Consider the following 20,901-nt stretch of genomic DNA (forward strand, 5'->3'; position numbering starts at 1 on the left):
CACCATTGCTTATGTGAAAACAGCACAGCAAAATCACTTCAATATCACCTACCAAAGCGCATTAAAAGGTTGCAACCTGGGGTTTAAGAGAAGCCACAGTGACACGATATCCTTTAATGTGTTACGATCAGCAGGCTACTTTTACTTAGAGGTACTGAAAGCACTAATAATACATTTTTTGTGCTGACATACGTACATAAATATGTACTGATTGAGCTACTAGGGATATTTATTTTAATGTAGTTGGATTGATAGAAATTGTTCCAAAAACTCTCTTAGGTCTTTTAAACACTTCTTTCTTTTTTTCTTTTTCTTTTGGTTAAGCATGAGGATTTCATTTGTATCATGTTTCAAATTAATACCCAAATACAATTGCAGAGTACAGATAAGAAAATGAAAAGTCATGCCTAAACTACTGTGAACAATAAATGTCTTGCTAGCTGACATACAGAATTATAAACAATGGTGACCCCAAGAGAGAATCTGCTATATTTTAAGCCATCTACTCATTAAACACTAAAAGGAATCAAATATCATGCTGTTTTAGACTCTTTCTTATATTATCTGTTTGAATTAATTAAAATGCTATCTGCCCCGTTTGGCACATCACCAAATAAAACACCATCTGACTTCATTAACCACCACTACTAAAATTATATTGCTTGTTATGTAGGAGCTGAATTGCAGATCTGCCCCAGACTGCTCCAGAACTGCCACTTCTCCCCAGTAGAAGGATAAAGGTATTTTGAAAAATAGTCAGCAATATTATTTTAAATACTGCGAAGCCCAACAACAAAATGATACAATCCCTCTTTTCTCTCAAGATTTCCTGGAGCTGGGCTGCCCACAGAGAAGCAGAGAAGGAAGCCACCAACATCCCAGCAGCCATGAGCAGGAATGTGGATTTAGGACTGATCCTAAATGAAACCACCTTTGCTTGCTTTTTCAGTTCACCTCAGTTTGCTCCTCTAAAAATTCAAGAGCAAGGCTAACAGCCTGTATTGGAAGGAAGGAAGACAAACAGGCAGAAGAGAGGGAGACTTTACACAACAATATTGATTAGAAATAAATTCTTCAGGCCCAAGATTCGAATTTGAAAATCTGGGACAGAAATACAAGTATTCTGTTCAGCTACATCTCAATAGGCTTTTTGCATACAGAAGCACAACAGAATGTTAGCAAGTGGCTGTGTATAAAATTTACTGCTGCAGTAAGAGTGTTCTTCAAACACTACCAGTGCATATCAAAATAAAAAATCCTTTGGAAAAAAACAAAACCACACAGGCAGCTTTGACCCTCAAAGCAGGAAAAAATCTCATGCTGTCAAAAATCTCTCCTGTCAAACAAATATATCAGGAAAGGTGGGAAAAGAAGTAGAATCATAGAATCACAAGGTTGGAAACGACCTGTAAGATCATCTAGCCCAACCGCCTTCTCATGACCACTGCTACCACAAACTAAACCATATCTCGCAGCTCCTCATCCAGACGCCTCTTGAACGCTGCCAGGTGACTCCATCACCTCCCTGGGCAGGCCATTCCTGTGCCTGACCACTCTCTGAGAGAAAAAGTTTTTCCTCAAGTCAAGTAAATTTTAACTGTACTGAATAATCTCATGGATTAAGGCACTAGTCTCAAATGGTTACAGTGTAACTTCAGGCCTAAATTTTATCACGGAAAAATTAAATCTATTTATTATGTATAACAACATTTTCATAACTTATAAAAGAGGCTCCTTTTTCCAAGCCTCCTCAGTGGTCTTTTCTGCAATGTTTCAATTGAAGATCAACTCTGTAAAGCTCGGTTTACCAAATTTTGCACATTGTTATAGATGACGTCACTGGTGCTTTGTACAATAGCGCTGACATTCACCATCTCTACCCAAGAGATTATACTTGATAATACCACAGGATTGCTTCTTACTGGCTATACAAGATGTGTGGCTCATCTGTATCCCGTAGTCAACTGCCACACTAAAGTCTCTGTTGCCTTTGATTTCCAAAACATTAAGAACCAAGACTATTGCAAAATACTTCATTAGGTAATAACTGCGTGATCTGATATTTCATACTAGTAGTTTCCATCCATTTTCTGTAACGCCTCTTGGGCATTATTCAGATCATTCTGTGTTCCACTCTTCTCAGTCCTGCAGATATCATTAGCAAGTTTCTATTTCTAGTGTCAGATTTCCAAAAATCAAATTCTGAGGAAAACAGCAGTCTTCTGGTTCAGAAGACTGAATTTGACACTCTTCAATTGCTGCTCACTAGCATCTCTGCTTCTGCCAAATCCATATTGCAGAAATTGCAACAGGGACTTCTACTCCAACTGAGCAAAAATGTTAAGATTGAAAATGAAAACACAATTACAGTGTTTTACCTGTAAATACAAAGAATTACAAATAGTATCAGGTGGGAATTTTCCCATCAAGAAAGTTCCACTCCTATTCATTTCCAGTCAGACAAGAGCAAAACTTGCCTGTCTCCTACCTATCTCCTATGCTGCTGTGTAGCCCAGATTCCTATGATTCATTGCTTCAGTGCACTGTCTTCTGGCTGCCTGAAGTGCTGGAAATTTTCATTTCCAAATCCAGAAATCAACTTATGGCTCCTATTCTCTGCCACTCAACAACTGCCAGAAGGAAACAAGAGCTTTCAGTTCCCAGTTCTGAAGTCTTCTGAAAATTCACTTAAAAAATTAGTTGTTTTAAATGTACTTTTTATATTCTAAAACAAAATGAGTTGCTTTTTTTTTTTTTTTTTTTTTTTTTTTTTTTTTTTTTACAGAACAAATTCTGATAATTAGGCAGAAAGTCATAGGTGGAAATAACACATGGGCTATCCCTGAGATAGCACAGATACACAAGGTGATAGCCTTGTGATAGCCTGCAACTTTGTTCTGAGCTGTCTGCACTAACTGCTTTGGACAATAGAAGTTATTTCTTCAAAACATATGTAAACTTGAGGTGCAGCTGTGAGGGCTCTGTAATTTGTCCCACATAACAAGCCCACTCTGAGGCCTTGAAAAGGTGAGGGAAACCACACATACATTTTTAATGTTGTATTTGTTCTCATCCCTGAAACCTAAGAACTCTTCCATTCCCTGCTGGAAGCTCACTGCATTTTATAAATAGATGATATACATGCCAGTACTGACATGGGCAATTAAGCCCTTATCCTGAGATGTGTGTGAAAACCAATCCACAACTTAGCATTCTCAGCGAGAGAGCAAGCACTCAGCATCATATTAGATCAATTCCTGATTTTATAGACTGAGAAGAGAGGAACTTTAAGGAACAAAAGCCATCATCATGCTGTTCTGCCTCCTCAGCACTTAGCCCCCAATAATTCAGCTATTGCAAAAGGGAGAGAGCCTACAACATGTTTTAAGAGGAGATCTTTAACACTGTGGTGTTGCCAGAGATACATCTTTATATAAACAGAACAACTTAATGCTATTAATGGTTCTACTGCCATTTCATATCAAAATCACTGAAGAACAATCACACATACTATCCAAATATCTGTTTCTTCGACTCAGAATTAAGGGTGGTCTTCTCACAGCTAATGTGCTCTTTATGAATGACAGAATGTCATGATCTGTATAAAAACACATGCAGCACATATATCAAACAGATATATGCATACCTCTGCATGTATCAGCAGATATCTCACGTTTCCACGGGTCTTATCATAAGGGACTCAGGAGAAGACGGGGAAAGGAACCCCTTCTGTTGGAGAACAATAAGGTGCGAGGCAGCTGCAGATAGGGGAGCAGAGCACGTGCTGCTTTGTCATGTCATGCAGCCACTGCTCAGATCATACCAACTTGCTGTCGTGTGCTGCAAGGAAGCTCTCAAGGTAGCAGTGCAACTCGTGAAAGGTCAAAAGCTTGAATCAGTTTGCAACTGAACACTTGATTAGCAATCTAGCTAAGTGAGATTAGAGATTTCAGGCACAACTCTTAAAAAAAAAAAAAACATCAAGAGAGGAGGCTATGGGAAGTGGGATAAATCATGTTTTCAAAATAATGCCTGAAGTACAGAGAGAAGCTGATGAAAAACTTTTTTTTTTTTTAAGAGACAAAATGTCATTCCTCTCCAAGACTTCTTTTTTTCATTCCAAGTTATTTTCCTAAAAACCTTTCCATAATTTTTTCTTCTATGGTCTCCATTTCATTTCACTGAAATCACTTTATATGCCAGCAATCCAATTGTGAAACCTCCACTGCTAATAAACTCCCTAAGGCTACAGAGATATTTCTTCATTTAGAACTGCTAAAGAAATATTTCCTCATTCAGGCAGGCAGATGCACTGACGGCATTTAACAACCCAGGGAAAACATGCACTGATGACTGCATGGAGTGACACGTTGCATAGACGGAGTGGGCAAAGCTTTTCAGCACTCACTGGGAGCTAGCTGGCAGTGAGACTGAACTCTCATGTCAACTCTAACGGATGCTGAATGAGATCAGTGTGAAGAGGTATGTTTCTTTTACTTCTGATATGAAATGTTTTCTAAAGCAAAATTTAATTCAAATGCTATTTTATAATTTTGTTAAGCAATACCTGGAAGTAACTGAACAAATATTTATATTTAGAAGACCAAAAAAGAAACAATACTTTAAAAGAGAAATCTGAAAGAGAAGAAGGACCATACATCGTTTTCTCTAGCTTTTCTAGCTATGTGTGCTCTAGGGAGAGTACACATTACAGTGTCTCTCTCAAGACCTCAGCAGGAAATATCAAAGTCTGTGGACTGACCTTATGCATGCACGCAAGATTTGTAAATGGCAGCATCCTCTCCTGAATAAAAATGTATTCTTTTGTACATAAAGTTATTAGCACACTAATTCATTTGCTTTTGAGTTTCTCCTTCCTTATGATCACACTGGATACCCCTGCCATTATTTGTAAGGGTTTTCCCCACTTGGTATTTTCTTGGCAACTCTCTGCATCAGAATGTCAGTGCTGGAGGAGCCAGAGAGCCTGGCCAAACTGCACCCACTGCGAGCAGTGCCGCCAGCAGCCCTTGCCCAGCACTTCCAGATTGGCACAGCTCTCACCCATGGCCATCAGCAGAGTGCAATTCTGGACACCAATCCTGTCAGTAGGAACAGGCTTTTCTGAGGCCAAATGATCTTTGCAGAGAGCGTTTCACAGAACAGTTCCTCTGCCCTTGAATTCAAGGGCTCTCTCTTCTGCTTTAATAGCACAGGCTATTGTTTAAACCTTTTTTACATTGTTATAATTATTTCTGGTGGTTACTAATAATACTTTGACATCCTTACATTTCCATTCAGATTTCATTCATGTTAATGTTATCACACCATGTTAATCTTAATATTAAACTTTATATTGAGGTTTGGTAGAAGTTTATAAAGGCTGTCCTTAATGCTTGAAAAACCAAGCATTCACATATTGACCTTCATATCAATAATGAAAACAATGATACCACGCTAGGCAATGAAAAAACAACTTCCAGCCAATGAGCAGCTCAGCTAATCAATGTGCTTGCTTATGTCAGAACCCAGCTCACCTCTTGCTGATCATTAACTGGAGGTCCAGCTCTACTACCATCATATCTTACGGGTTCAACAATGCCTTAAGAAAGGAACAAGATGCTTCAGTCCCACACACGATGGAGCACTGAGGCATGCTTCACTATCCACTAAAGTGGAGGAAACGCATTCCTGCGTCTCAACAATGGCAAAGCAAAATACAAAAGAACTTGTGATGGGCAGCTAGAAGTGAGAGTAGTTGTTTCATGTATTAAAAATGAGCAAAAGAAAAAAAACTCTTCCCAGAATAAATTGCTTTAATCCCATCTGGCATAAATAATCTACTCACACACTGCATCACTTCAAAGCTATGCTGGATAAACTGATTCAATCCCGACATCTGAGATTCAGCTTGGTCATAGCTGAGCACTACTTTTCTATTTTAAAGCTGAATTGACTTCATTTGGTACAGTATTTATCCACATGCTTCTACAGGTACCCATATGCTCAATTTTATCGTACAAGCTGGGAAATAGGCTGGTAGTATTATGTATTTTCTGCAGCCATCAATATATAAGAATGGGTGTGATTACTATAGCAATAAAGCTAACCAGGTAAATTCTACTAAGTAACAAGGAAAAGTATTACAGAGAAGTATTAGTCTTGGTCCCAAAATTTATCAATCCAAGCTCTAAGTGTATAGAAAATTACCCCTAATTCAGGTGTTAATGTAACTACATGCCATACGCATTAATGGTAAACAATATTCAGCTTGTTCCTGATGGGCAGAATCTCAAAGCCATTAGAAGGCAGTCTTTGAAAAATCACTGAAGTCAATGGAATTCCTTCCATTAACTTCAATGAGCTTTGACTCAGGCTGCCAAAGTGCTTATGTTTTTTTATCTAAATGCAGCTAAGAAAAGAGTCCATTTTCAGAACACACCTCAAAATTCTGATCTTAAAATCAACCTGAACTAGTCCCTAAACACTTTGCATGACTTCTAAGAAAAGACTCAGGGCTCAAAATGTCTGGGGTACAGAGAGCAAAGAACTGTAAAAAATAAACTATCAAGAAAAATAATATACATTTTCATCAATCTACATTAACCATTCTTATCCCAGCTTCAAATGAACCCAGTGCAAAGGGGGCTCATTTCCCCACGCGTTTGGAAAACCAGCCACGCGCACACAGCAGCAGCACTGGAAATGGTGACACAGAGGGCTGATGTCCTGCTCCCAGCATCCTGCCCAAGGACACCACTTTGCCTTCTACTTCAATGCACAAGCAGTGTGGGAAGTGGGAAGCTCTTGCACTGTGAATACCTCGACCCCAGTACTGACACTCTTTTAGTGAAAGGAAGTGTTGAGAGGGAAAGCTTGTGATGCACTGACAGACGAAGGAGAGAGTATCATGAATCATATGTTCTTGTAAATAAAACCTAAAGCACTTTATTTTCACACCCTTAAACTTGAAGGCGGTACTTTTTCTAACCTGATGAAATTATTATTGACAATTCACACACCATGATGTTGGTTTGCAGTACAGGGGCTGAGGATCACTGGAATTCTTGGCTTTCTGCCACTTATGCACAAGGCTGCTCTGCTTGCACCGCTGCAAAGTGACAAATGGAACATGAGGCAGCAACCAGCTTCATTCTGCAAAGCATATTAGCTGCAGTGAAGAAAAATGTTATTTGTGAAAATGAGTTTACACTAATACAGCAGTTACTAGAATGGAACCCTAAACTCAGTTGGCTGAACCAAGCACGACAGTCATGTAAGTCAGAGTATTATTTCATTTGAACACATTTTAGGCAGGAAAAAAGAGAAAAAACACCAAATAATTATATGATTTTCTTGCTGTTCAAATAAAGGATTATTTTTAGTAAATACATTATAGTGAAAAAGATACAGAATTTTCCCTCTGATGCTCTAGTCAAGCAGTGTAACTATTACACAAGAAACAGCCCCACCTTCTCTCCCTTCCAATTGCTCTTTTCCATCTCCCTCCCATCCTGTCTCCTCTACAGAAAGTGCAAAGGTAGCTCAAAACCAGACCAGCTGCTTCATCTTTCTCACAGAAAGGACAAGGCAGATCTGGCAGCTCCAGCTCACACTGCCTATCAGACTGGCCTCAGGCTTGAAAGAGAACAGAGGTAACCCTTCCATTTTCAGAACCTTTTTTTTTTTTTTAAACAATGTGACAAATACCACAGCTGTACTACAGACTTCAGGGAATGGAAGCTATCTCAGTCTGAGGTGCTGTGTGTCCCCATGCATCAACTAGAGCTTCTCTTTCTGGGAGATTAACTAAATCCATTTCCTCAGAAAGTTCCACTGAAAGGTTCTCCATTTGTTCTCTACAGATATTTTTTTTCCCCTATTAGCACATTAATACTTGTGAAAGAGCAAATGAGAAATGAAGGCCAAGCCCAAAGAGCACTTATAATGTGAATGATCCACCAACTTCCAACTTCCATCTACACCTTAAACAGAAAGCTTCATCAACTCATACACGACCACCTTGCACACAGATCATTCTCACATCAATTGGAGTGGATTAAAAGGAGACTTTTATTAATTGCATTCCTTGCTTTCATTTAGAAATTTGTGTTTTTAATTTTTAATTAAACATACTCTGTTTCCATTTGGACAAGGCCAAATAGAACAGAAGAGATTCCAGCATTAGGATTTTTTTGTTCACTCACAAAGAAAATGGAGGAAATTGAGATACCATTCACGTAGTGCTGTGAGGTGTACAGCACTGGTTTGTAACAATGCTCTCCAATAAAGGTATTTTGTACACCACTGTCCTAATCACCATCATCTCTCTTTCAAATGGGTCAGACTCCTCAGCTCACACTGCAAAGGAGCAAACCCACACCTTATGACTTAGATTAGAACAAAAGGAGTTTATGGCAGCCATTCTGCAAATGAAAGCCATTGCCTGCTGCTTCTGTTGCTCACGTCACTGTGAGAAGAGCAGCCACCACCAACCAGAAGGAAGAGAGGCACGTACATACACACAGCACCAGAAATCACTAGCCATAAGCCTCCAGCACTTAGACCTCCACACAGCCACAGTGCAGCGCAAGCACTAGGGTGTCCCTGGAGAACACCACCTGCACCCATTAGAAGCAGTTAACTAAAAATAAACACAACAACTGAAGCTGTGCTGGTTCTTCTGGGAGGGCCGCATGCACACAGGAGCAGGAGCATTGCACACTTCCTCCCCAGTTCTTAAGTGCACCGAGGGGACCGTAGATCTTTACCCATATAACTTGTGTTTTGCATAAAGTAAGCTGCTGTTAGTGGCTCTGAGAACTGAAGGGAGACTGTGCTCTCTTAACCCGAGCAGCAGGTCTCTGGCCGGGCAGTGACCTCTTCAACCAGAGCAGAAGGCATTTCCCACCCCAACCAGTTGCTCCTTTTGACAGCACCACGGTCATCGCTCCATCAGCGCAAATCAAACAGCACACACAGAAATGCCAGCTCATAAAGCGCCTTTCTTCTGCATTTCAAAGCTAACAAGCATGAATCATGGATTGGAAAATCTGAAGCCATTCCAGCACTTCTGGTTATTTATTTATTTATTTATGTTATCCATGCTCTGCTCCGCTCCACAGGCACACATCAATAAGAGAGCTGAGCCCAGCTGATGAGAGCAGGCACAGCCCCCCCTGCCCACCACAAACCCACACCAACACCCAGCAGGGACAGGGCCTGTTGCGTTCAGCCCCTGGGACTGGGACAATGCACACAGACAGGCTGAGATACAGCATGACATACACACACACACACACAACACAGCCCACTTCTCCTGAGGTCCAAGCCCACTCATTTTTTGATGGGATCACAGCAATCTATCTACCAGGACAGTCAGATTATGTTTAGAATAGTCTCTGTGATGAATAGCTGCCACTGTTCCTTGACATTTACACATTGACATCTGCTCTCTCATGGTGAAAGCTGCCAGATGTACTAGACATTCAAAGCATTCAAAAAATGAGGGACTAGAAGGCTTTTGGTGGCAGAGAGGCTGCGTCACTTCTAACTCAGCGTGAGACAAACAAGGTTTGAAATCTATGTTCTATAGAAAAAACTTGTTTATAAGTATCAGTTTCCACTTCCATTTATGTATTTCAAAATTGTCATTGCTGTTCTTCACAGCATTAACTATGCCAACAAATACTTCAAATATCACCTCATGAAGAACCCCAGTAGTGAAACAATTTAGCAGATTCTTAGCAAATATAATTAGTCATGAACCTGAACTGTTGCAGACATCCATGCGTTCCTGGTGCCACCTTACATCCATACACTCTGCTCAGACCCAGCACTACAGCACCATACAAGCACATGTCATACAAGACTGGATGAAACAAAGAAATGCAATGAATCACTTCTGAAATACTTAACCTGTGGCAGAAACCTACGTGATGTTTAACCTAGAAAATAATTTCAGACTGCAATTACTGCAGTTTACCTTACCATTTTCCTTAGAAGCCAATCTTATTCTCCAGAGGGCACTTCATTCATGGACTAAATGTTCCTTTGTGTTTGAGCTAGGCTGAGTGAAAATATAAGCAGCCTACAAATTGCTTACATGCATGTAGCCCAACTGCAAGCCAGCTGGATGCAGCCACAGAAAAGATGAGAGAGGTACCTACCTTCCTTCCCCAAATTGCTCTGTGCCCACGGAGAATTATTTAACCAGGATTTGGGGAAGACAAATCACTACCCACGTATTTGCATTACAATGCCTGTAAGGATATACTGACTTTTTCTTTGTAAGCAAAGGTAGAACACTACATTTCTCTCCGTCAACGTATCCCTTACAAAATAAAAAGGTGGATCTGAAAACTGGCTACATACATTTTCAACTACAGATTGTTTCCAGAAGCAGAACCTGAAGAACTCGATGCATCACCCATGTAAGTTAATCTGAGGGAGCCTCAAACACGGGTCTATCTCAGCTAATTCTCTCCTCCACATCCCATTTGGTGTAAGAACAGAATGAAAGCAAGGGGACATTAAGTGGGAAAATGGAGCCAACCTAGGATTAGAATCACACTGAATGAATAACAGTACAGCAAATTTCTACTGAATGTGAAGTATGAAAATTCTGTATTGTTCCTATACAGTGTAACAGTAATGGCAATATGTTCACACTTTCAGCTCAGCAATTTCTGTCTTTGAGACAAAAGAAACCCACTTAATCAGCAAGTAAAGATTTTGAAATAATTAATTCCTGCAAGCAAATGAGGAATTAAGAGCCCCCAGCCATCTTATTCTCGGCCTCCCTCTGTTCCTCATGTTTCAGAGCTCCAGGGCTCCTCTTGTCTAGCCCAGATATCTCCATGCTGAGTATGCCAGCATCAATTTGCATAGTGAAAAAATCTTCCTAGCCAGATATGCCATCTGAAGCATCAACACAGCGTGCCCAACAGAGGCAGGAACACAAAACATGGCACCTCTGATAGAGACAAGCAGGTAGGACAGGCTGCTGACGTATCTGTGCATTGAATAGCTGGACCAGCAAGGTAAGACCTAAAAACCAAACCAGAATCCTGGAAAAGACCCTACTGAACACTCATGATAGGTATACTTAGAAGCACCAGGTCTTCTCAGCAGCTTAGCTTCTTGCCAGTATCCTTCTTGCAGACACTCCTCCATTACTCGTACTGCAACATAAGCAGCAGGTACCAAGGAAGAGCCCAAGGCTGTCTTCCAGCAGTGACCCCATCTCCCAGCACCAGGGCACCAGCTTCAGACTGCCCCCAAAAGCTCAGTGCGTGCCTCAGTGGAGCTGCCAGAATGTGTACATGGCTGAAAGATGTGCACAGAGGATACAGTATGTGCAGTGCTTAACAGCCCCAGGCACCCTACAGGGAGAAAAGGAGGCTGGCTAGGGAGAAAGGCACTTGCTTCTCTGACTCAATTGATGTTTGCCAAACATTTGTGAAAACGAACAGAAACTGTGACCGGTAAATTGGAAGCCCAGCACACACATCAAGCAGATGCAGGCTCAACACACTTCACATAGATCTGTATGCAATCCACCGCTCTTAACCAGGTACACAGCAGGCAGATATTTCCTCCCTATTAGCCTTGCAGTAATTAATCTGTGAAACATAGTGCCTGCACAGATCTGCTAATATGCTAAAATAGCCCTATCTATTAGAAGCCACCTATTACTCCATTAAAAATAATTTCAAACAGTTTTATGAGCAACATAGATATTAATTTTGAAGTGTGACGTGAATAAATGTAACCTTATAAGTAGCTGAGTCCATTCTAAGACTTGTACTGCTTATTCCTCGATCTCAGCAGAGCACAGGAACACTTGCAGTGCTTCTGTGGTCCCTACCTGCACTAGGATAAAGCCAGGCCCATGGCAGCATGGCTGGGCTCATTCATTCTGTCTTGCACACTTCGCAGTGCTAGAAAAATGACAATGACAACACAAGACACTGCAGTTCAGATGTTCAGTTGTACCTTCCATTGTGTTTTTCCCTTCCTCACTACTGCAGCAGATGGAAATTATTTCCCCAGAGTGCCAACCACCACGGGGCGGCAGGGAGAGGCACAGTGCATGCTGTGCTGATGCAACCACCAAGTGATGGCCGCTCTGCTGCAACCTGTGAGAGCTGAGAGGCTCTACCTCCTGAGATATATGGACATCATTCTTGTTTTGTGACCATTACATAGACTAATAAAAGCTCTGGGGGGGGTAGGCAGGAAAGAAGAGAGGACATTGCATCAAAGCATGTGTAGCTATGATATCAGTTTTATACCTGGCACAAGATGTGCTGCAAGCCTTATGATGGAAGAAAAGGTGAAGGGAACAAGCAACATCTGACCTCAATAACACAAGAATATCAGTGGACTTCTTCCTGACAGTAAATATTTAGGAATAAAGCAGGTTTGAATTTTGTATTTTTACAAATCTGTTTCTTACTTCTGTGACCTAGAAATAAATATTGCATTTTTTTCCTTCTATTCTTTTTTCCAGAGCAAATTCTAAAGCCACTGCTCCCTTGGTTTACTATCACATAAACTGGATTAATTCAGCTGAAACTAAGGCAATTCCAGTTCTCTGCAGCTAGTTTGGCTGAAAGGAGAACAACACTTTCTGAACTTACAAAAACCAAGCTACTAATACAATTAACACAGCTGAGATTTTCCTCATTAGCTCATTCCTGTTCAGGTTACTGCATAACAGTTGAAGTAAAAGATTTCTTCCAAAACTAGAGGATGCAATCTCTTTTGAAAGAGACAGCACACTCTGGTTTCATTTCAATGGATCAACATTAGAGAAATTCTATTCTGTACATAATGAATTGGGTTTCTCTTGATTCTTTACCCAATTAAACATATTAGAAGGATACCAAAGAACCTAATTTCCCCTTCCTCTCAGCCTTTTGCTTAGCACACTAACCAGGTCAAGCTCTTCTAGGTTTTGTACAAGAAAGTCTCTCCCTTCTAGCAGTCTTCCTTTGCACATGTATTCATTCTTGTCCTTAAGCCCTGACGACCAAAATTATGCCTGTAATCCAAACTAGGTCTCAATTACCTTATGCATGGAAAGAATAGTGTTAAGTAATAAAAATTAATTAAAAGCATTAGCTTATACACTGTAATGACTCCATTAACTGGCATACGTCTTCCACATTTCCACTGAAATCATCTTACTTACTGTGTCCATTTCAATTTTTCTACCACAGCATTGAAAACAGGAGATGATGAAGTCACACGCATCTTTCTTTAAACCAGCGTTACAACTGCCTCCAAGTCTTTTGTAGTATAAGCCTGCCACTCCAAGCTTTTAATTTCTCTTAGAGAATGAGCAATACAAGTTACAAGAGTGGAATTCCTCAATAAATTAAGCAGCATTATTTTTGCATCAGTCTCTCGCTGGTGTGTGCTTTACGACCAGTGCAGCAGGGATCTGTGGTTTCTAGAAACCCCTTTTGCCATCCAGCAGTGCTTTTTGTACTGGATAACTTATTTTCTACATGATGACCAGTAGGGATTTTGTTTATTTGTTTCCTTTCCATCTGAGGCATACTATAACAGGAAAAGGCATCTTAAGAGGAAGTACAGGATTTTGGGACTCTCAGACACCATAGTGCACATAGCAAAATACAGAAAAAGGCCTCAAAAACCTGATGCAGTGTAAATTCACATTCACTCCTTGCACTGGTTTTGAAAACAAGTGCTACAGCAGCTACTGAGAAGACCAACGCGCATCAAACTCTGCTCTTGCTGGGTTTGCACTCAGTTACAGCAACAGAACAAAGCAGTCTTGCTGAGTCTCACCTCCATCAGTTTAAATCTTATACTCTCTTCCCCTAGAATTGAATGAAGGCAAAAATTCAGCATAAGGTTTCCTAGGATCAAAGGTCACAATATTCCAGATATACAGCAGAGAAGTACCACTCTGCTGGAAAACTCTATGTAACCCTACAGCTGGAGTCACAGACCTGTTAAGGGCGGCCCACTGCTCACAAAGCCAGAAACACCACTAAACAGCTGGAATATATTTTTGATGGGTGCTGAATTTCAGGAAAATGTCAACCATTCAGTTTTTCCCCAACACTGATGATGACATTGAGACCTTTTCATTTTAAAGCACGTGCATATAAGAAAAAACATGGGCACTACCAAAAATTAGAGAAAACCCTACATCGCTTCCTAGCAGGGAGACTTTCCTGGAACATAGGATAACCTAGCTAAATCCTGTATCTGAGATGTGCTTCCCAATACATAGATCAAATTCGCCTACTGCAATTAATATTTAATTAGCTACACAAAAGGGATCAACTTCCACATAACAGATAGAGGGCACGTTGGATGGTGCAATGCAGCTCTGATCAGCAAAAGTAGTTCAGGACCTGAAAACAGACTACGTTCCTCTCAAGTTTGGAGCTCGGCACACGGCACTTACACGCCTGCTCCAGAAAGAAATTATGCTTACCTAGTCCAAACATGGCAGAGCTGAGTTCGAGTGCGTGCTTTCTGATTCAGACAAACAGCATCCATCTGGAGTTTTAGCACTCTTGGCTATTCCAGGATATCTTTTCCTCAACAAAAAAAATTGTTGATTTTTAGGTTTTATGAAAGTTATTCCTAAAAATGGATGTTTCAGCCTGGAATGGTTTCTCTTCATCAAGGCACTAAGGTCAAGTTTCAGCAGATTTAAGCCACCACCAGACTGAACGCATCAGTACCTACTGCATCCAAACTGCTTTGTTGTTAATGGTTGCAAAAGATAACTTTGAAAAGACTCAAAAGTACTAATTACAGTTTTTTTGGTGAACGGAACTGCATCAGCTGTTGGAAGATTCTGAATATGAAGGCTCTGCATAAGAGGTGCTTTCCTAGCATCCTTTGGCAGCAGAATACTGTATTCTTGTGTTTCAGTCTTGAAAGACTCTCAGCCACTTCACTTAGAAACAATAGCAAAACAAGGAATCGTGTATGCAAGGATTAAAAACCACATTGGTTTCTTAAATCTTCAAAACCTCTCTACCAATGTGAGGTGGCTCCCAGGTCACCTAGCAGCCAAACACAAACTCTGGCCATTACATCTGATCATCAGAATTTTACTCCCCCTTACGGATATATGCACCCCCACAAACAAACCCCTCTGATTCCACCTCTAACATTCAGCAGTACACGAAGCAGACATATCCCTGCTACTCTGTTGTGCTTATATTTAAAGCCGAGATGCTATATAAAATCCCCCGCTGTGCGGAGATCCAGGCAATACTCCAAACACAATGGGGTGGGGTGAGGACGTTTTTGTTCAGTCTCTTGCTTAGACTGGTTTGTCTCATGTCCTTACAGTTACACACACAGAATCCTTCCTCCATGATAAAACGGGGCCTGAACGTCACCTACCACAAACCAGCTTTCCCTTACCAGGTCAAAAGCCTTTCAATAGTCCCTGAGGAAGTGCCTGTTTGCAGCTCTAGATGTTTCTTGTTTGTCAGGATTTATCTTGCCTACATACGATGTGGGATAAAATGCCAATTCTACCAAAGGGAGGATTGAAGAATCCATCAGTGAACACACTTTGCATGGATTGCATTCTTCCTCACATCAGAGTGGTTCCACACCCTGCACACAGCCCCACACATCTCTGTGTAGTAACACGAGCTTTACCCTCCTATGACTGAAGGAACAGGAAAAAAAAAAATAATAATAATAATCCAAAACAGTTTAGTCATAATTATGCAGAACAACTGCCATCTTTCCTCTTACAGGGGACAGAAAAACCACACAGACACCACACAAACACCTGCCTCCTCTTGGAGCCGTTAATAGGAATTACCCCAAGCACGGGCTGAAGGCACTGCGCGCCCCACAGCTCGCAAAGCATCCCTCCCCGGGCGCCAGGAACGGCGCAGCAGGTGCCCGTCCGACTGGGTGTGGCCGCCCACTTCGCTTCTACCCGCTCCCTCCTCGCCAGCACCGCCGAACGAGCAGCCGGTACAAAAGCGCGCCGCGCATCCCCTTCTGATGGCTTGCAACACCATCTAAGGGAAACACCTGCGGAAAAGCAACCTACGGCCGCACGGACCCGCGCAGATCTGGAAGAAAAGGAGCGGAAGCTCACGAGGAGAGCCGGCTCCGCCGCAGGTAAGCGGCACCACGCGCTCCCCTACCAACGCGGGGCGAGGTCCGCCAGCCAGGCATCGAGCGCGGACCCGGAGCCGCCCGCCCGCCCCACGCTACCTTCTTGGGCCGCTTCCTGCGCTGGCTGCCGCCGCTGCCCCTGTCGCCGCCGTCGCTCCGCGGGGCCGCTTCCTCGCTCATGCTGCCGCGCTGCTCTGCGCTCCCGGCCGGCCACGCGCGCTCCCGCAGCGCCACGCGCGCTCCCGCCGCCGCCCAGCCCTTGCCGGGGGCGGCACCGCGAGGCAGGCAGGGCCGGGGGCGGGCGCAGGCGGCAGCGGCGATACCGAGCTCGGTGGCCTCCTCGGGTGGTAGGGCGGCCACGCGCGTGGAAAAGCGTGCAGGAGCTCCTGCTTCCCTTGGGGCTCGCGGTGCACGTGCCAGCAAGGGAAGCCAGCGCTACTGCTGCTGCTGCTCCCGCCCTTTCCCCTCCCACACGGCTAAGCCCTACGCCGGTATTCGCGTATTCTCATTAAGAGGCGATCCCTCCCCTGCGTTAAGGCAGACTGTCAAATTACACAGCAATTTACACGTTCTGCATTTTGTCTTTATGAAAATGTTTCTTGGAAAATTAAAAAAAAAAAAAAAAAAGATTTCTGAACATACCCAAGTGCTCCTGCAAACAGAGGGTACAGCACAGCAGCTACAGAGGCAAAGAACACCATGCCTCACCCAGCCCAAGGCAGCATCCGGCCATTGCTCCCTAAGCCTACTTTTTAAACTATATGCTTACAGTTAAAAGGAAAAGGCAGCAGCAACAAAACTGCAAAAGCACTCTCTGACATCCAGGAAAAGGAGCAGATGTTCCTGAGAGACCTTTGTGATTGAGGGTTTGATTTCTAGTGAAAGCACAGAGTCACTGGTAGTCAGAAGGTCAGTGCCCAGGGGAGGCAGTCCTGGCCAAGTGCAAGCTCAGAAGCATAAGGAAGCAGCACGAAGAACACATTTAGAAGAGCTCTAGTCTCACAGCGGAAATTTTCTAGTTCTGCATTCTCCATTGTCACAGAAGTCCGTGAAAATATTGGGGGAATTGATTAGTTTTAAGCTAGAAAGCTAGATGGCAAAGAGAAGTACAACCTTTCCTTTTAAGAAATTAGCTGTAATTGGCCCACATTTCTCACTCGATATGTTTTTGGGTTGTTTTTTTTGTTTGTTTGCTTTACACTCAAACATAACAGTAACTACTGCACCACTCCTTGTGATATTAAGTGTACAGCGTGACAGCACCTGCAGACCTGGAAAAGTGCACTATGACATGTACATCCAATACTTATCAACAAGAGCAATAGAAGCAGCACAACCTCACAGAAGGCTGACATGCTCGTTAATCTCAGCTGCTGTTAGTTTATGTTGTTTAAAGACCCATATTAATTACAGCTACATGGAGGTGAGCAGGTGAGGCATCTTAATGCACACAACACCTGAACCTCAAGGAGGAGAGATAATGGCCTCCAAGCTGTGCCAGGAGATGCTCAGGTTCTCTGACAGAGTGGTTAGGCATTGGAACAGGCTGCCCAGGGAGGTGGTAGAGTCACTGTCCCAAGAGGTGCTCAGAAAAAGGGTAGATGTAGCATTAAGGGACATGGTTTAATAGGCATGGTGGTGACTGGATGGTTGTGCTGGGAGATCTTTTCCAACCATAATGATTTTATCATTCTATAATCACATCCCAGTGAACAACTTCCCAGGTTAACAATGTACAATTATAACCCTTCCAGTTATCTTGCTTCATACAAGTCTGATGAAGGATTCCATCCTTGTTTAAATTTGTTTCATGGAAGTGGAAAGAAATTACACACCAGAAATTTGAAGTAAGTCCCACAAAGTCCTTCAGCAATGTGCTGGCCAGCACCCACAAGCACTGCCAGAAACCGCTTGTCCTACAAGAGCAATAACAGCAACAGCTTAAATGAGTCCCATTAATCTACTGAGTGCAGTCAGCCAAAATGACTTCCTTTCTGAGATTTGTTTGGGCGCTTTCCAGACTCAGGACCCCCACTCCCATTCACTTGAGCAAACCAGAGAAGAACACTATCTTTACTGCATTGGCAGAATATACCAGCCTGCACCCAGCAATGATGCTGCTGCTGCTGCATAAGCTGTCGGGCTTAGAGCTCACCATTGCTACGTGCTCACTGGCTTCCCCTCATCAATCACAGAAACCACAATTAAATAGTCAAAACTTTCTTCTTCCAGCGTACTACTTTATGATAGCATTCCCGTATACTTCCACAATTTAAAAATAATATTAATCCTATAAGGGTAGACCTATTGACTCAGCAGAAGATGTGAAATTTATGGTGCCTGAAATCCCACCATTACAATAACAAAAATTAAGAAATTCTAGTTAAATGAGGACTTCTCTCTATGGCTTGACCTTACTTCATATAAATAAGTGTCAGAAACTCAATATGCTTCCATGTTTCCTAATTCCACATCTTGGAAACAGAAGATTCAGGGATGTATATAAACATGTAATGGGAGTGAGTGCAGACAACAGAGCCAAATTCCTCTTAGTGGTGCCCAGTGAAATGACAAAGAACAGTGATCACAAAATGAAAAAGAAGAAATTCCATTTAAACACTGAACTTTCTGAGTCCAGAGACTGAATTTTCCATCTTTTGAAATACTCAAAGCTTGATATTGAACAACTTGCTCTAGCTGACCCTGACTTGAGCTGAGGACTGGATCAGATAATATCTAAAGGTCCCTTCCCCACCTGTATTTTCTGTTCTGCAAAAGCAGAGCCTTCATGCTACAGCTGTACAAAATGTACGTTGGTTTTAGTATTTGTTAAAGATATTAAAATATGTCTGTGTTCAAGCTGAATAATTGTAAATATTCAGGTTTTTTTTTTTTTTTTAATGGTGACACCTGTACTTTCTCAGTTGCATCTGTGTTTAGCATTTTAAAAAATCTCTAATACTACATGCAGTAAGGGCTCTGTACCATGGATGATCATCTGGGATTTTATTGATTTGCCACTACAGGGGGTTTTTGCTGGTTACCTTCAGCTGAACCCTCAGCTCCCATCTGTCCCACTCTGATAAGAGAAAAACAAAAGACACAGATGTGGGACCTTGAGGTCCCTTCCAACCCGAGCCATTCTGTGATTCTGTGACAAATGTCTATGGTTAAGCAACAAGCCAAAGTGTAATAGAAGAGAGTTAAAAAGTTTGCATTGATTTCATTATGCCAAAAAGTCTGAACAAATTATCTTTTCACCACAAAGAATAGAAATAATTTAAGTTAAACAACAAATCATTGAAATTAGGATTTTTACAAGCTTGTATAATTGTTCCCTATTTTTTGCCTCCTTGAATACAGCACAAACAGGATCAATAGCAGAGAAATAAAGGTGCAGGAAAGAAAAAAAAAATACAGTCCAGAAAAAAAAAAAAAAAGGTATCCTGGTTGAATAGATAATTAAATTATAGAATGGCTTGAGTTGGAAGGGACCTTAGAGATCATCTAATTACAGCCCTCTGCCACGGGCAGGGTTGCCAACCACAAGAATTTATTCCTATTATTTCTATTATTCCTATTATTTCTATTTATTATTTAAACTATTACTTTTTTTTTTTTTTTTTTTTTTAATTTGGCAGGCACTTTCGTGGGTTTTGTGGGATTTCTGTTGTGTTTGTTGTTGTTTTTTTCCCTCCTGTAGTTTCCTCTCTGTAAAAATTCTGAGTGAAATTCTGGTTTTAATAATGACAAGAGATGTTTCATTTTTTACTTTATCCAGTCCAGCCAACCATTGCCATTTAAATACAAAAGCTTCTCCCACCAATATATAACGGTCATAGTTAGCCAATGAGCAAGAGAACTTTTAGTATAAAAAACTTGATTCAGAGGCCATAGAAAATTCCATTATTTTGTTTAATGGAAAGTGGTCCTAATTCCTTCATGCAATTGTGCACTCTTTGGTATAAGAGGAATTCACCATCTGACAAGAGATGAAAGGGGTGGAACAACAAAAAGATCCTGTGGCTTCTGAATCCATAAAAAGTTCCTTCCATTTTCCCCAGCATATCTTCCAATCAGAAGTAGAACCACCTTTCAAAAGAACTAGAATAGGAGAACAATGGTTGAACAGTTAGTTGTTGGTGATTACTGATGGCAGTCACTGAACAGATCAACTGTACAGCCACAAACACAAATACCTGAGCATGCCTGAAGGATGCAAAACAACAGATGATGCAAGAGGAACTTGAAACAAAGATCTCAGGTGCAGTACAGGCTGGGGACAGACCCACTAAGAATCCAGACTGCAAGACTCCTTTAAAGGAACTAAGCAGGACCTCTCATTCCATTTGTTACTCCAAGCAAAACACTAAATACAGGCTTACTTTTTCCTTATGCCTGGAGAATGAGACCAGGGAAATAAAGAACAAAGCTCAGGAAAAGCTGAGGTGCTAACCCAAACTATAACGCAAAAAAGTACCCCAAGTGTTTTTGCGTACTTCAGCAATACAAACAAACAAACAAATAAATAAAACACAGTGATCAAAAAGGTGAGACCGTGCTCCTTTCTAGCATTTCTGATTATACATCTTAATAAATGCTTTCCTCCATCCTATGAAGATTTCAGCTTTGACATGTGTCACTTTCACATTAAGATAATCCATTAAGCTAGTCCTAAAAATAAAATAAAATGAAATAAAAAAATAATGCTAAAACTTCGCATGTAAAAATGCAAAGCTGTATTTTTTTAATCTGGAT

The 20,901-nt window shown here is 41.5% G+C and overlaps 1 protein-coding gene across 1 annotated transcript in view; it reads right to left on the bottom strand.

The window, feature by feature from the left end:
• ANK2 (ankyrin 2) overlaps nt 1-16,536 on the bottom strand; it is a 230,440-nt gene extending 213,904 nt beyond the window's left edge. The window contains exon 1 of the mRNA XM_085222883.1: nt 16,243-16,536. Within this exon, the coding sequence (XP_085079009.1) occupies nt 16,243-16,323 (81 nt within the window). The 5' untranslated portion in view covers nt 16,324-16,536. The remainder of the gene's footprint in view (nt 1-16,242) is intronic.
• Between the last annotated feature and the right edge of the window lie 4,365 nt (nt 16,537-20,901).

This window comes from Meleagris gallopavo, chromosome 4 (assembly GCF_905368555.1).
Source record: "Meleagris gallopavo chromosome 4, MGAL_WU_HG_1.1, whole genome shotgun sequence".
Taxonomy (NCBI): Eukaryota; Metazoa; Chordata; class Aves; order Galliformes; family Phasianidae; genus Meleagris; species Meleagris gallopavo.